General features: G+C 45.6%; 1 protein-coding gene and 1 long non-coding RNA gene across 2 annotated transcripts; both read right to left on the bottom strand.

Annotated features, from left to right (window-relative positions):
- On the bottom strand, window positions 1–1,332 carry LOC116893961 (olfactory receptor 2AT4). The gene has a single exon (XM_032895678.1). It carries the CDS (start codon window positions 1,305–1,307, stop codon window positions 357–359), a length of 951 nt encoding a protein of 316 aa, XP_032751569.1. The 5' UTR covers window positions 1,308–1,332; the 3' UTR covers window positions 1–356.
- Window positions 1,333–3,876: 2,544 nt separating this feature from the next.
- LOC116893960 lies at window positions 3,877–6,579 on the bottom strand. The gene is made up of 3 exons (XR_004387018.1): window positions 6,011–6,579; window positions 4,931–5,011; window positions 3,877–3,938 (listed from the first exon to the last, which is right to left on the bottom strand). It is a non-coding gene; the product is annotated as an uncharacterized LOC116893960 (long non-coding RNA).
- Between the last annotated feature and the right edge of the window lie 11,084 nt (window positions 6,580–17,663).

Raw genomic sequence — 17,663 nt, 5'->3', positions numbered from 1 at the left:
TACTTATACAGAAATTTTTTTCTTTATTGGCTTGAAATTTTTTTCTTCAGTAAATGTTTTTGAATTATCCAGTAGTGAAATTTTTAGACAAGCTTAGATTCTTATAAAACATAAAGGTTAACATTATCTCACTGCACAGAGGAAAAGCCATGAACCAAGTTATGAGGATTGAAGAGAAGCCTGTTCGCTTGAGTGAATTTTTTATTACACAACATTACATTCATTAATTTGGCCATTTTGTAGTATTTACTGAGTTTCTACTCTGAGCACTGGACCACTCCAAGTGTTTTTCTCTGAGTTAAACATAGTAGTTAGAATCCTGGAGGCAGAGTTAGCTACGTTGAGAGGTCAAATATTCACATCACACTTTTGAGATAAACAATTTTGGTAATGGCCGCTTTGACATCTTTGTTCCTCAAAGTATAGATAAGAGGGTTGAGGATTGGTGTGAGAATCGAATAGACCACGTTCCCCATGATGTGGAAGTCCAGAGGCAGATCAGCCCTGTAGGCCACATAGGCTATGGCAATGGACGAGTAGTAGGTGCCCACCACCAGGAGGTGGGAGCTGCAGGTGGAGAAGGCTTTGGAACGCCCTTCCTTGGAGTTGATCCGAAGCACTGAGATCAGGATTCGCACATAGGAGAGGAGCACCAGGAGGAGGGGGAGGAAGGACACCACCATGGCTATGCAGAAGCCCATGAGTGTCTGGGGTGTGGTGTCAGAACAAGAGGACTGGACCAGAGCCAGGTGGTCACAGAAGCAGTGGTAGATGTAGGCGACGTCATTATATACCATCTGAGAGGTCTTTACTACTGCTGGGACAGGCAGGAGGAGGGCGGTGATCCAGGCACTGGCTGCCAGGGCAGTGTTTGTCTGTGGGGTCATGTGGACGGGGTAGTGCAGAGGGCGGCAGATAGCCACGTAGCGGTCATAGGCCATGACCACCAGGATGAAGGCTTCTGAGCATGTAAAGCTCTGGAATAGATACATCTGCAATAAGCAGGCAGGGAAGCTGAGGAAGCGGTCTCCCAGCAGGAGTAGGGACAGCATCTTCGGGACAGTGGTGGTGGTGAAGAGGATGTCTAGAGCTGAGAGGTTGATTAGGAAGAAGTACATGGGCTTGTGGAGGCTGGGCTCGGCCACCACAGCCACCAGGATCAGGGTGTTCCCCATGAGGATGAGAAGGTAGAACAGAAGGAAAAGAAAGAAGACAGGGAGGTAGAAGGGCTCTGGCAGGGAGGGAATGCCCACCAGGTAGAAGACAGTAGAGCCATCTACTGATCCATTGCAGGTTGTAGTCTCCATAGTAGAACAGAACCTGAGGTCTGGGTCATGGGTGGCTGGAACATCTGAAAACCAGAAAAACAAAGAGCTCTGTGATAATAATTCCATAATGTCCATTCTTAATTAATTGCATACAGTTATTTATAACCAACTTTGGAGGATTGGCTGTAGGCTGTGGGATTGGCTCCGCTGAGTACTAATCAACAGTCTACCAAACAGAAGTTAGCCGACAGCGCTAGTGAAGAAGGCAGGCCTAGATCTCAGGCTCCCCTGGGAAGGTCAGAGGTAAATGGTTGGTCACTGGATCACTGTCACAAATGTGCTTTGGGAAGATGCCTTCCGGATGGTACCTCAGACTCCACACTATGTGATTCAGTTTGTTGGATCTCTGACATCAAGTTCTTCAACCTGTGCCCTACTTGTGCACTCACCCAGAGTTCCATCCAGCACACGGCTTTGCAGGGACAAGGTTCTCGGTAGCGTATTGCAGTTCACACATTCATCAGGCCTCCTTCTTTGTGCTCCTCGACCTGGGACTCTTAGACTTCATGCAAGCTGGGCATACTGAGCCTTTGCTCCTTAGTAAGGTACCGTAGACCATGGTAGCCCAGCACCCCACTGTCACAACTAGGAAAACCTGGATAAGTGACATAAATCATCATTTCGTTGAATACAGTCTCATGTAGGCTAGCCTGGCTTTGCATTCACCATGTAGCTGAGGCTGATCTTGAACTCCTGATCTTCCTGTCTCAGTTTACTAAGTGTTGAGATTACTACCAGCATGCACCACCACATTCTAAAAATCAAAGAAGCACAGATGCCGAAAGGGGGGAAGGAGCTGGAGTTCCCCAGGCTGGGGGACCTTCCAGAGTGGAGGTGCAATCACTGGTTCTTTTTGTTTCTCCCTCAGAGTCACCTATTTGATTTGGCGACCATCCTGGGGCTGGCTTGAACTAGGCAGGGGAACTTGGATATGAGAGAAAGCAATAAGCTTTTGTCGGTCCAAAGAGGCTTACAACGTGGATTAGACAGTTAAACCACTCTGATTGTATAACTAGGGTTTCCATAAGTCACTGGGTTCTGGGTCTCTGCTAAGAAGCCTGGACAGGGGGGTGGCTAAGCTTCACTAAGATCTCCCAGGAACCATTAAAAGGCCACAGGAGAGGGCTTGCTTCACATGTACACTGCTCCTCTCTTAACATTTCCCAAAGATTTGAAGTTGTGTTTATGTGAGAGAGCAGGATTTGTAGGTGGGTGGGAGAGACAGCTAAGGACCCTACCCATACCCTCCAATATGGAGCAAATCTCCCACAGTCTGTCAGCACTGAGGTGATAGAGAACTATAACCCAGGGAAGGTTAGACTCTTACTGCGACCGAAGTGACCAGAGACCTAATTCCAATACCAATTGGCCTGAAGTGCTCAGTACCCGACTCTACCTGCCTGAGAGAGAAATGGGAAGTGTGTCTGGTGAGACTGGTTATCCACAGTGTCCAATACATCTATTGTCATTAGTGTTCAGCCCACAATGAACATTATTAGATATGCGAAGTTGGGAGAATATGACCAAAGGGGGAAATATACTGTAAATGATATACAAATGATCTAAGGTTGGGGAGGGGTAGCCCCATGGTAGAGCATTCACATTGTACAAGGCCCTGGATTCAATTCCCAATACTATAAAACAGAAGTAACGTGTAAAAATAAATCAATTAACTTTAAAAGTCTAGATCCCTAAGTGAGTAAATAAGGACATTAGTATGAAGGTTCACATTCTATAGAGGAAAATGCTGTGAAATGACTAGAGAATTCCAACAGAAAATTGGAATCTATTTAAAAAAAAATACCCCAGAACTAAAGTGTCCAATATTTGAAATTAAGAACTTGAATATAGATCAGGCCTGATTCCAATGGACACCAATAGTCAGCCACAGAGTTAGGACGGAACCTGGAGCCCTCCCCACCAACCCTGTGTTTTGTCTTGCTTTCCTTAGGGTGTCTGGAAGCCCAGGTGCCCTGAGAGAAGGGATGGGGTAAGGCTTTGCCTCGCTTTTTCTATTTCTGTGGCTGACAGTGCCACCTCGTTGGCACCTCTGAGGACGTTTGTCAATCTCTTAAATGTGAAGTGAAGATGTGCCTGCATCTCCATTAACAGTGAAGGCTGGTGACATGTTTATCTGACCCTCCACCAACAGAGCAGAAAAACAAACAGCAGAGAATTAACTCACGATGACCCAACCTGCCTGTGCCCACCACCTCATTACCTAACTACGAAGACATTCAAACTTCATTTCCCTGAATGTCAAGAAAGGTCAAAGAAGTCGTCGTGCATTGAATGCCATGGGCTCAGATCAAACTGGGTCTCGAAGGACAGGAGTTCAAAGCCATCAAATCCAATTGCATCCTCTTCCCCTCCTCTGCTTCATCTGTTAAACAGTGAGACAGGATGGTGTCGAGGCTCAAGGCCAGAAATAGAGGAGCCAGCAAACTCCTTGCAGAGATGGGTCTTGAACCCCAAATGCCCCAGCTCCTTGTTTTGGCTACCCATAAGCTCCTCCTCTTGCCTGTACTTCTGTGTCCCTATCTCAGATGTTCCCTCCTCCAAGAAGATTTCTCCAGCTCTGCTTGGCTCATGAAGTCCCCATACTTCCTTCTGTAACCAACACATTACTAATGTGACTCTGGTTGCCCCAGCCAGGAGCACTTTCTGGGTAGTAATAGAGTCTGAGTGTTTCTATTGACTAAGCCTCCCCCGCTCCCTGGTTCTCAGGAGACACCATGTGGCTTCTCCTTCAGCTTGCCTCACTCTGCTCGTGACCATGGAACAGCAACATAATTGACTCCTTAGTGATGAAGTCAACTAACTTGGTTGACTAACTATGTCCCACTCTTTCGACATACAGAAGGGGACACAGAACGAGGCTTCAAAATGGGCTGTGGTCATCCCAAGGTCACAGGGGAAATGGACTCTCAGTATCAGAGATAAACTACCAGCAGCAGGTCTCAGTGGTCAGCCCCACTGGGGTCAGGGATAAGTCTGTCATGAGCCTGGCTGCCCGACAGGCCTGGACCACTGTGGAGCCTAACATGTAAGGCTTTTGTGCTCACCCCCAAATACTGGACGTATTTGCTCCCCTAAGCTGCTGCTCCTGTGGAGTGTGCTGGAGCGATCACAAGGGCTGGGAGCTTTAGCCAAAGAGTAGCACGACAATGCTTCTGAAAGAAGCCGGTATTTGATACTGTATTTTAGAAAGCCATGGTCCTGAGTTATAGCATTAGACTCCCTTCAACTTTTATTCTGTAACCCGGAGGTGAGCGATGTTATTCTGAATTACAATTTCGAAGGCATGCTGAATGCTTCCAGCTGCTAAGGGTGTGAAGGGGCCTGGTAGGGTTTTTCCTGTTGGAATGCCCTACCAGTCCAAGAGTAAGCCAGAGGGAGGAAAAGAGGAAGCGGTCACCCAAACGTCCAGGCTGAGGCTGCACTCTGCACACAGCATCCCTACCACACAGTCCTGCCAGGGAGCAGTTACGCTTCCTTAGCAAACGAAGGAACCGAGGGCCAGAAGAGATGAGGCCGTCATTCAAGTCCATGGCAGGAGAGACTGCTTCTGCAGCCAGTCAGCCACGAAGAACTGAACCCACCTGGCAAGCAAGAGTCCTGCCTGCTGGACCAGCCTTCTGCCTTGATTGCTGTGTTTGGGCCTCTGAGCTCAGTCTGCACATCTGTAAAATAGGAGTTTATAAAAAAGACCATCTCCTCTAATCCAATAAATATTTTTGAGGTCCTCTGTGCTGAAAAGGAGGTTTAGGGGTGACTGTCTCATGGCCCACGCCCCTAAAAATAGATATCAAGAACTGTCCCAGTTAGTGTGTGTGTGTGTCTGTCTGTCTGTCTGTCTGTCTGTCTGTCTGTCTGTCTGTGGCCAGAGGCCCTCAGTCACTCTCCTCACGTTTCTGAGGAACGGTCTCTCACTGAATCTGGAGCTCACTGTTCAGCTGCCCTGGCTGCCCAGGGAGCTCTGGGGACCCAGCTGTCACCTCCTGCCCTTCCTCTAGCACAGGGGTTGTAGCCAAGTGCCTGGCTGCTAGCATTCCCTGTTTTTATGTGGCTGCCGGGCATCTGAACTCAGGTCCTCATACTTATGCTGCAAGCACTTTACTGACAGAACATTTCCCAAGCCAGGTTCCATTTTTAAGCCCCAATGGCAAGCTTAATTCTGGGGCATTGCACTTCTCTGTAACCTGAAACTCCACACAAGCTCTCACAAGGCTGATTGCGCTATCCCCACAGAAAAGGTAGGCGTGTGTGAGGCTCGGAATGTAAGTATATTAGCTTCCAGCGGGGACCTGGTTTCTATCTTGTCTCCATACCTAAGCCTCCCCCTCGCTGACCTGAAGTTTCCCTACCTTGACTCTGAATGTTGAAGGGTGTCTCTGTTAAGTAACTCCAGGTCTCTAGTGTCATAGGCTTTGCCTCTTGGCAAGTCCTTCTCCCAGACCTTCAGTCTCCTACAATCTCTGATTGGCCTGCCACCATGTCTGATGCAGGGTCAGTCATGCAGACCAGGTACACAGCTGATGTGACTCCAGGAACCAGGACATCTCCCCTAAGGTGGGTGACCTCAGACTGCACTATGGCCCTACAAGTTCCCAGTGCCCTGGACCTTATCTTTCACCCTAGCCTTTGCCTGCTTCTGGGTCCTCCATCCACAGCCATCTTACCTGTCAGATCCGGTCTATCCAGTGATCTATAGAGGCATCCCACCTGGAGTTGTAGAAAGAGCCAAAGAGGAATTGAACCATGGCTCATTAAAGCATCATCGCCTCCCTGGAGTCAGGCCCTCTGGGACTCTTCCTTCAAGCTGGCTCTTGGGACCACAGAGCTGGCAGTCAGACAACAACTTTGTGGAGTAAAGCAGGAATCCTGGCTCTGAGGTCTGCTGATAATGAAAATGGATATCATTAACAAGCCTCGTGGGTTCCAGACTCCATCGCCTGAAACAGTTACATTCTTAATTTCCCATCTCAATTCCATAACCACCAGGGAAGACATCAAGACTGTCTGGCCCAAAGGAGGGAGTTGGCGATGGTTGTCTCATGGCCCAAGCCCCTAAAGACGGATAGCAGAACTACAGAAGAGGAATCATGCACGCAGGCTGTCATGGCTGTCTCATGGCCCAAGTCCCTAAAGATGGATGGCAGAACTACAGAAGACTCTGCAAAAGTACAGAGCGCTGAGGTCAGGGTTTGGACCAAGGCTCTCTGGGCCAGCAACTTTGTCTATAGCTGAGACCTGAGCTCACTGAGTCTATAAATCAACGATTTCATGACGTTTCACACTGGATTCCTTAGAACTAGAGTCACGTAGAGTTGTGAGCCGCCGTGTGGTGATGGGAATAGAAGCTAAGGCCACACAGAAGCGCATCCAGTGCTCTTAACTAATGAGTCATCCTTTCAAACTGCCCTCATTGTAGACTAATCAGTGTGGAGCTTTGTCAAGTGAAAACTCCCTCTTTCCCAGTCCCTTTCTTCCAGACTTTTCTAGGCATTTTTGTGCCCCTTGTCTCTCTTTTAGCATAAATCAGATCAACTTGAACATATTATATAACATGCCTTGGCTTGTAGTAAGGCTTGGAAACTCTTTTTACACATATTTTAAGTTTTTATTAATTTTTAGTTATCATACAAAATAACGAGTTGCATCGCGAAACCTCACACATGTGTGTCATTATTCTCTGCTCATAGCCACCCATTACCCTCTGCTGTGTCCCCTCTCACTGGCCGCTCTCCTTCCTCCAAATGTCCCTTCTCTGCTTTCATGGCAGATGTAGATGTGATTCTGCACGAAAGGGAGAATGCATACATGTGAGCCATGTCTTCCCTTTGTTCTCAGCGACTCTCCCACTTACTGCTCCTCCTCTACCCAGCCAACCAGTCCTCTTTTGACTTTCGTGGCATTTACATATGATTTTTATATATAATAAAATATACTTATTTGAGTCTGGCTTGTTTTACTTAGCCTGACAAACTCCATCTTCACCCATTTTCCTTTTGGTGGTGGTGCTTGGTTTTGAGTGTTTAGTTTCTCTCTACATTATCCTAGCTATCCTGGAACTCACTCTGTAGACCAGGCTGGCCTCAAACTCAGAGATCCACCTGCCTCTGCCTCCCAAGTGCTGGAGTTTAAGGCATGCGCCACCATGGAAGCTTCATCCATTTTCCTTAAACTGTGTGATTTCATTTGTTATTTATTGTCACATAAAACTTCAGTGTGTGTGTACCACATTTTCTCATCGGCTCATGGACATCTAGGACAATTCCATATTTTAGCTTTTGCACATAGTGCTTCTATAAGGACGCACACACCGTTGTCTCCATGGTGCGGGGATTCAGATTGCTTTGGGTACACAGCAAAAGTAGACTGTATGGTGGTTCTATTTTTGGTTTATATTTTCAGGAACCTCCTTACTAATTACTATATTAGCTGCACTAATTCCCATTCCTACCTTCAATGTACAAGGGTTCCTTTCCCGGAGTTCTTACCAGCACCTTTTTTGTTTGATTTCTTCTCATTTTTAGTGCGTGCGTGCGTGCGTGCGTGCGTGCGTGTGTGCGTGCGTGTGTATGCATGCCATGGCGTGTATTGGTTCTCTCCTCCTCCAGGTTTCAGGGGTCGAGCCTGGGTGGTGGGCTTATATGGCAATCACTTTTGCAGGATGAAGCATCTTGTTGGCTTCTGGGTGATGTTCTGACAGGTGAGATGGATGGGCTCCCTGGGCTGTTTGCTCTGCATCTCCTTGATAGCTAGGGATGTGAATGCATTTTCATCTATATTTCTGCTTCTGAGAACTGTCTGACCAATACATTCATTTATTTTTACTGGATTATTGGAGATATTTGATTCTTTAATCATTTACAGATGCTAGCTATTGACTACAGCTGTATGCACAGCTGGCGGAAATCTCTCCCATTCTGAAACCTCTTTGCTCCACCAACACTTCCCTTTTCTGTCGTCACATGCAGTCTCACTTGACAATTCTTGCTGTTAACTTCTCGATATTAGAATCTTTTTCAGAAAGATAAGCAAATTATTCCTGGACCTTGAAGTTTTTTCTCTAGTGACTTCAGGATCTCAAGTCTTCCACTGAATTCTTCCATTCTTATTTAATTGAGTTTTGTATAAAATGAGAGGTAGGAATCTAGTCCCATTCTTTGAGATATGAACACCACATTTTTCCTCCACCATTTGTTGAATAGGAAGTGTTTTTCTCATGTGTGTTTCTGGCCCTCTTATAGAAAACCAGATGGCTTCTATTCATTTGGTCTGTTGGCTATATCCTTTCCTTTTCTCTGTGTGTCTTTGCTAGTGAGGTGTGTTTCTTCTGGACAATGAACAAGTCTTTTCTTTTAAATTTAATCTCCTAGTTTGCATTTTCCCACCACAGTGTTAAGATTCTTTGCATTAAGCATTATTACTGAAACCTCTGTAAGAAAGATTTGCCTGGCTCCTGTAACTCTGTTGATCATCTCATTTCCTTGCATGATTAGAATGTTGTGTCTTCCTCTTCATGTTAAATCTGTGCCCTGCTGACTTAGACTCTTCTCCCCTGCCATACTTTTTTAAAAACTTATCATTTATTTTTAAAGACATTCATTTTAATCTTATACACATGGGGAGTTTTGCCTGCATGTATGTATATACCTCAAGCATGCCTGGTGCCTGTATAAACCAGAAAAGGGCATTGGATCTCTATATGCTCAGGCACAGGCAAACATACCTGTGCACTTGCATGTACCATACACACTGAATAAGCAGGAGCTGCAAACATTGCCTTATTCCATACATAGCAGCTCATGCTTCCATGAACAGAGATTCTTGGATTTGAGATAAATTCATGCACACAGCTATTTGTTTTGGTGTCACGAAGGTAAATACTGAGCCCTATTTCAGGAGAGTTTTAGTTACCCGCAAGTTAAAAATAATTCCACAGATTTACCAGACTGATGATTCTCTCACTCTGTTTCTTGTTTCTCAGACACTACCACAAAGATCCTTAGTAAGCAGTAGAAAGCCACCAAGAACTGGAGGCTCTTTGGTATGATTTACTGAAACTAGAAAAATAGCACAGACTAGAAGACCCACAGGAAGGCAGCAATCGTAAGTAGAAAACAAATAAACAAAAACAAAGGTTTATACTGCCCTTTAAATGTTCCTTATTTTATTCTGTCTTTCATAAGATAGTATAAACATTAGAATGATTTCTTTTTAAAAAGCCAACATCTTAGGACCAACTGTTGTTAGATTTTGAAGGAGCTTGAAGAAGGCAGAATAGCCCAGAGACTGACTCCAACAGACTACAGTGTTTACTTCAAACATCAAGGGGCAGACACAGTGGAAAAGGGTGTCTGCCAAGGGAAAGGGCTACACTTGGGATTTATATGTGAGGTTTGGGAGACAGGAAGTTAATTAAGCAGCTTCAGGGAGCTATGTGCCAGTCCAGTTAGTCTCCTGAAGTTGTTCGTCCAGACAATCCCCTACAGATATACCCACATGCCAAACTGAGCTACAAGATTTCTCTCTTCTTGGGAGAGTCTAGATTGTAGCAACTTGTCTTTAAGACTAATGGCCACAAATAATGATAAATCCAGTCTTATTTCAGACATTGAACAATGGTACACATTTTTTATTTATTTTTATATACTCCATAGTAATGCCTCTGTTTCACTTTTTATTGTAACACTCTTTCTTTTTTTTTTTTTCTTGGTTAGTCTAACTAAACGTTGAAGTATCGAAAGAGCCCTCCTAGGCTTTGTTTTCTGTTTCGTTTTAATTCTCTGTTTCATGTATTCCTGCTCTAATTTTTATGATGTGTTGATTATTGTATGTTTGAGTTTAGTTTGCTCTGCCTTTCTAATTTCTTTTTTAATTGAATATTTTTAATTATTTACATAGCAAATGTTATCCCCTCTCCTGGTCTCCCCTCTGCAAACCCCCTATCCCATGCCCCCCTTGCCCTGCTTCTATGAGAGTACTCACCCACCCACCCACTTCCTCCTCACCACCCTAGCATTCCTCTACACTGGGGCATCAAGCCTTCATGAGGACCAAGGGCCTCCCCTCCCATTGATACTAGATAAGACCCCTTCAGCTCCCTCAGTCCTTCCCCTAACTCCTCCATTGGGGTGCCTGTGATCAGTCTGATGGTTGGCTTTGAACATCCATATCTGGATTGGTCTGGATTGGTCAGGATCTGTATTGGCAGAGCCTCTCAGGAGGCTCCTGTCAGCAAGCATTTCTTGGCATCAGCAATAGTGTCTGGGTTTGGTGTCTGCATATAGGATGGATCCCAAAGTAGGGCAGTCTCTGGAAGGCCTTTCCTTCAGTCTCTGCTCCACTCCTTGTCCCTGTATTTCCTTTAGACAGGAGTGAGTCTGGGTCAAAATTTTTGAGATGGGTGGGTGGCCCTATCCCTTAACTGGGAGCCATGCCTAACCTCTGGATATGGTGTTCGCAGGTTCTCCCTCCACTTTATGGGAAATTTCAGTTAATGTCATCCCTGTGGGGTCCTTGCTTTCATGCCATCTGGTACTTTCTGGTTGCTACCCCCAGTTTCCCATCCCCCATTGCTACACACCTCTGTTCAGTTTCCTGACCCTCTGTACATCTCTATTTCCCATCCCCCATTGCTACACACCTCTGTTCAGTTTCCTGACCCTCTATTCCTCCCAAGTCCCTCTCACCCTCTATTTGATTATTTTGTCCCCTTCTAAGTAGGACTGAAGCATCCACTCTTTGGTCCTCCTTCCTGTGAGCTTCATGTGATCTGTGAATTGTATCATGGATATTCCAAGCCCTTTGCCTAATATCTACTTATCCATGAGTATATACCATGTGTGTTCTTTGTGACTGAGTTTCTTCTAGTTGAAAGTCAAGCCATTTGAGTTTTTTTCCTCATTTGAGTGTAAGCATGTCTTTCTCTGTACCCCATGAGTTTTGACAGACTGTTCTCGTTTTCATTCTTATTTAAAATAGTCTCTAATTTCTTTGCGATTTCCTCTTTGATCCATCAATTGTTTAGGACTGTGTTGTCCAGTGCCCACATTTGTGGATGCAGCATCTAATGACTGAGGTTTTATTACTTTGATGATACCATTCAACCCTGATGGTACACACATGTGTGGTCACAGCTACTTATGAGCTGAGCCAGGAGCACCATGAGTTCAAGGACAACCAGAAAGTCGTCATCTCAAAAGCCAAACAAACACATACCAGCAACAAAACAAACAAACCAAGCTCCCCCCACCCCCGCAGACAAAAACAAAACACCCCAAACCCTCAGAAACAGTGAACAAGTAGTTTAAAGCATATGTTTCTCAAAACCAAAGAAGGTGTTTGAAGTAATAGAGGTTTCAAAGGAGAAGCGAGATTTTACTAGACACAAATCTGGGAGCATTTTATGGAGAAACAAAGGAGAGAGTAAAAATTAAAGTGAACCATACTATTTGAAGTAAAAAGAGAAAACGCGAAATGAGAAAATCTGATATTTTCATCTGCTATGGAGAATACACACTAAAGAAACGGACTCACTACCGACATCATCCTTGTAATCGAGCAAAGCCTTGCAGCTTCAAAATGACTGATGGGTGCTTTAGCCAGATTCCCATTACTGAAAAACACCCGAGCAAATCAGTTTACAAGAGGAAAAGTCTCTTCCTAGCTAGCAGTTTCAGAGGCTTTGCTAGGAAGGTATGGAAAGGAGAGGTGGGAACTGGCTGGAGCTGTGCTTTTGCAGACACCATGTGAAGGGCGTACCTGACAGCCTGCAGTCACTCTCTGCTTCCTGGCTTCCTTAGACTGAGCAGCTTTGCTCCAACATGTCTGCTCCCCTGCCACCATGATGGTCCAGCACACAATAGTCTCATTACAATGGAGCCAGCTGGTCATAAACGTCTGAAATTGTGAATTGAAATAGATCTTCCTGCCTTTAAACTATTTCCCTCAGGCATTTATCACAGAGATGGGATGTCTGACATAGAATAAATGCAGTCACATATCAATCACAGTGATGTAAGATAGCCATGGTTGGACTACTGGGACCGCAGCCTTTAAGCCAGTTTAATTATAAACACACAGAGAGAGACACAGACACACACTCACACACAGTGTGCACGTATGTAATATTCATTCTGTCAGTTCTGTTCCTTTAGAACCCTGACTAAAACAGTAGATGGCTGTAGTTTAGATCTGGGGTACAGGGCCCTGAAACCTATATGTTTTAGGCTTGTTCCTCTGGCTAGAACCATCAAAGAGTGTGGGGAACCCTTAAGAATTAGAGCCTTAATGAGAGGATTTAGAGATGTGTCCTTGGTCTCTTCCTCCGTCTTCTCCTCTACCCTCCCTCCTTCTTTCTGAGATGGGGTTTCACATAGTCCAGGGTATCCTAGAACTGAGGATGACCTCAAATTCCTGACCCCCCATTCTCTACCTCCCAAATTCTAGGATTACAAGAGTGTATTGTCACACTAGGCTCCTGTCTTAGACTCTTCTATTGCTATAAAAAGACACCATGGTCATGGCGACTCTTATAAGGAAAACATTTAATTGAAACTGACATTCAGAAGCTTAGTCCATTATCAGCATAGCAAAAAACATGGCAGCACACAGGCAGACGTGGTGCTGGGGACAGAGTTGAGAGCTCTACATCTGGATCCACAGGCAGCAGGAAGAGCAGAGACTCTGGGCTTGGCATGGGCTTTTTGAAACCTTGAAGCCCACCCCCAGTGACACACTTCCTCCAACAAAGCCACACCTCCTAATCCTTTCAAATGATGTCACTCCCTGGTGACCAAGTATTCAGATCTTTGAGCCTGTGGACGCCACTCTCATTCAAACCACCACAGCTACTCTTTCCTTTTCAGCTCCTGGCCTTATTTAAAGTGAACAATTTTCTCTTCCTGTGACCTTAAGTGTTGTTGCAGACCCCGAGCAATTGAGTGAACCCATTATGGAATCAATTTTACTGTGAAGTAAAACTAAGGCCTTCCTCTTAGTAAGTTACTTACCTCCAGTTTTTGTTATAGTAACATAAAGCTAACAAGCACACATCATTCTGAGTCTTATTCCTTTTATGAAACACTGTAAGACTGGTCCATGCTGTTGCCCTGTATGTAATTACTTCATTTAAAATCATTATAATCGTGTGTATGTTCATGAGAGTGCAGTCCATGGAGGCCAGAGATGTCATATCTCCTGGAGTCAGAGTTACATTATAGGTGGTTATGCTGCTCATCATGGGCAACAAGAACCAAACCAGGATCCTCTAGAAGAGCAGCAAATGCTCACGACTTCAGAGCCTGCCCAATGTTTTAATTGGTGTGTTTTGTGAACATCTGATAAGTTGAAAAAGTTCTATTATACTGGATCAAAGAGTACCTGACTTCAACATGACAGAATCATGTTCTCTCACGTGATTGGACCAATTACGTCTTTCAGAAGCATCGCCCTGAGGATCAAGTCTTTAATACATGGGCTTTTCAGGGACACTCAACAGCTCAACTATTTAAAAAAAAAATGCCCACTACTGGAAGGTGGGAGGTGCAGGTGGAGAAGATTTTCAAACACTCTGGCCTGGAACTGATGCAGTCACCAAGGCTGGGATTCAGACATTTGAGAGCAACACCAGGAGGAGGAGGAGAAAGAACCGTCATGGTGATATAGGGCTCATGAGGGTCTAGAAAGTTCCTAAGCAGGAGGCTCAGGCCAGAGCTAAATGGTCACAGAAGCAGTGGTAGGTGTAGGTGACGTTAACCATAGTACTTGGAAATCTGAGAAATCCAGAGTGGGCAAGAGGAGGATGAGGTTCTGGGCATGGTTTCTCCACTGCAGTGTTGATTTGTGGGGTCATGTGGATAGCAGAGAATCACAAAGCAGTCATGGGCCATGGCCACCAGGAGAAAGGCAGAAGGAACTGTGGGGTGAATACGTCTGTGGGTATGCCAGAAGAGGAAGTGGAGCCCAGGCATGGCCCCACTGTCTTTAGAGAGCAATTTTAGCACAGAATGGTCTAGCTCTGAGAAGTTGATGATAAAGAATTATGTGGGTGTCTTCGGGTTTCCATTGCTTTAACAAAACATCATGAGTAAGTAAGTTGGGTAGGAAGGGGTTTATTCAGCTTACACTTTGTATTGCTGTTCATCAACAAAGAAAGTAGGGACAGGAAAGCAAGCAGGAGAGGAATCTGGAGGCAGGAGTTGATGCCATGGAGGGGTGCTGCTTACTGGCTTGCTCCCCGTGGCTTGTTCAGCCTGCTTTCTTATAGAACCCAGGACCACCAGCCCAGGGATGGTGCCACCCACAATAGGCTGGGTCCTCTCCTATCAATCACTAATTTTAAAAATGCCTTACAGTTGGATCCTATGGAGGCACCTTCTCAGTTGAGGTTCCCTCTTCTCAGGTAGCTCTAGTTTGCCTGTCAAGTTGACATAAGAGCAGCCATCACAGTGGGCTTGTGAACTGGGCTCTATGAACAAGATCAAGTATTACTCACCAGGAAGAATAGGTAGATATAGAACAAGTAGACGGGGTATGGTGGCACTGGCCTGAAAACTCAATGCTTGGGAGGCTGAGGCTGGAGGACAGCAGGTAGATTAGGAGTCCTCTGGTCTGTTACGGTTCTGCTGTTGCATGCGCTCTTTCATAGCTGATCAAAAAGGACTCAGGGAGTTTGTTGGGGCTTGCAGTCTCAGGGTGCCAGCCCATCACTGCTGGGATCTTTGTGCTTAAATAGAGTGACATGGTGGTGGGAGCAAAGTCTTGAGCTCCTTACCCCTGGAGGACTGGAAGCGCAGGAGATAGGACAGCGGACCACGTGCAGCCTCTAAGGCACCCTCCTCATCACCTGCTTTCTCCAACAAGACCCCTCCTCCTAAAACAGCACCACTAGCCCATGACCAAGCATTGAGGAAGTGACCCTTTGCTTGACCCATAATAGACTTCCATAGTGTGTCAGAGCAGGTTGTCAGAAGGTAGAATTAGGAAATCAGGACAAATATGGAAATCAGAACAACGGGGATACTTAAAGGCTTTGAGTAGAATATGCATTGTTTTTTTTTACCCAGCATTCATTGTTATCCCAACATTTTCTTTGTGCGTGATGGAGTGGTGTGTGTGTGTGTGTGTGTGTGTGTGTGTGTGTGTGTTTGTGCATGGAGGCCATAAGTTAATGGTGGGAAACTTCTGCAATTGCTCTCCACCTTAGTTTTTGAGGCCTGGTCTCTCACTAAACCTAGAGCTCACCACTTAGGCTACATTGGATGGCCAGCAACCTCCAAAGGTCCCCTTCTCTCCACCTCCCCAGTGCTGGGATTAGAGGCACATGTACTGCATGGCTTTTCACAGAGGTGCTGGGGATCTAAACTCAGCTCCTCACCCTTGCATGGAAGCACTTCTCCGAATGAAATGAAATGAAATGTTATCGCACAATGAAGACTGTAATGTTTATGGAAAACCTAACAGCAATGATTGAAAATACTGGTCCTGCTTAGTGGAAAAGAACAACATTTGCAAAGATCTGAGCCCATTGGCAGCAGCCTCAGGGGCCTGAAATTCAGTTCCATGGAGGGAAAAATATTTCAATCAGTTTATCTCATAATGCAAAAGGTAGGCTTGAAACTTAGCCACTTTCTTTGAATAATATGTATGTAATAGTGTGGTCCTCTTGGACGGAATGACCAGAGATTTAGGCGTTAGACTGACAACTTCAGAACAGCTTTCTAACCCTACATCCTTTGGTTCTAAAGAAAGAAAAGTAGCAGTCAAAAACCAAACCAAGAGTTCAAGGTCAGAGGGTAGATGGCATCTGTCTGAGAGAAAATAGACGCTCCTGGTCAATTGCTCAGACGCCCATAAAGAACTCAAGTCATTTCTTTAAGGACATAGCTAGGCTTTCTGCTAGTTCCTGCTGCCATGGATGAAGGGACATTCTGGGCATAGCTATGTGGACAGATCCATCCTTTATACATAGTCCCTGGCCCATCCAGTCTACGTAGTTCCTGAAGAGGAATCTTCAAGCTGGGTTTTCTGAAGGCAACAGAGTCACTGGGTAAGAGTGAATGAAGTAAGTGTGCGTGCATGCGTGCGTGTGCATGCGCTGCGCGTGTGTGTGTGTGTGTGTGTTGTGTGTTGTTCTGTTTCTCTCTCTCTCTCTCTCTCTCTCTCTCTCTCTCTCTCTCTCTCTCTCTCTCTGTCTCCCCCTCCTCTAGTTTTTTTTCAAGATAGGGTTTTTCTGTGTGGCCCTGGTACTTACTCTTTAGACCGGGCTGACTTTGAACTCACAGAGATCCGCCCACCTCCCCAAGTGCTGGGATTAAAGGTGTGAGCCACCACTGCTTGGCAGTCTCTGAGGTCTTCTTAACCATATCTATGAGCCCAGAGGAGTGGCGGTGGCCTCAGTAAGGACTCAGTTCAGAGGATATAAGTGACACATTCCCCTCTGCTCCATACTGGATTCCAATTCTCTTCTGACCTAACTTTCCTCTCCCTCCATCTGGGTGGGAAGATGCTAGCCTGGCCCTTACCTCAGACTTGTCCCCTTGACCACTGTCCAGGGCAGGTGATGCTGGCATGTGGAGCACGGCTCCTTCCTCTTCGGTGATGTTAGAGCTGCTCCATGGCTTCTCCAGCATGGCCGCCAGCTTTCTCTCTTCTGATGAAGCCTTTACAGCGTAAGAATGGAAATGACCCTGCAGGGAGGTGTGTCTGTGCCCTCGCCCATGACTGTAGAAATCAGACTGTGACAGGGTGGCAGAGATGTGTCACCTCTGGATGAGAGTTGGGTCAATGTCAGATCTTGGCTAGGAACCAGACTTCCCAGCAACATCACTGGCTCCTTCTCCAGCGAACCAGTCTGCCTGAACAACACAGATGTTGTCTCTGGTGTCTACCCAGAGAGAAATGAGGCCGAAGGTTTTATTTTTTTCTCAGTCTCTCGGGCTGGAACCCGAGACAGGTATAAATTTCAGTTTTGCTCTGAGAGAATTTAAAACAGGTTCAGATGGCCTGGGTGATAAAGAGAGATGCTCTAAATAGTTAGGGGAAAAATGTTCTCAAATGTGACTTAAAGAAGAGAGAGACTAGTCACGTCTTCCTGAAGAAAAGTCCCGGCAGCAGCTGCTTCACATCTGGAAGGTGAAAGCTTGGCAGCCGTGGCCCAGGTCACCATGAACCTGTGGCAATAGTTTTGATTGGTGAGTGCATTGATAAAAATATCTGACAGGAGTTTAGCTGAGCTCTCCCCCGATGGACCAGTCAGCAAAGTTGTTGCATCCTCTTAAATTTCCTCTTTTGCTGTTCTCATCCCAGGAAACACAAATTGGT

This window comes from Rattus rattus, chromosome 2, assembly GCF_011064425.1.
Source record: "Rattus rattus isolate New Zealand chromosome 2, Rrattus_CSIRO_v1, whole genome shotgun sequence".
NCBI classification, from domain to species: Eukaryota; Metazoa; Chordata; class Mammalia; order Rodentia; family Muridae; genus Rattus; species Rattus rattus.
This window is presented reverse-complemented; position numbering and strand designations above follow the sequence as displayed.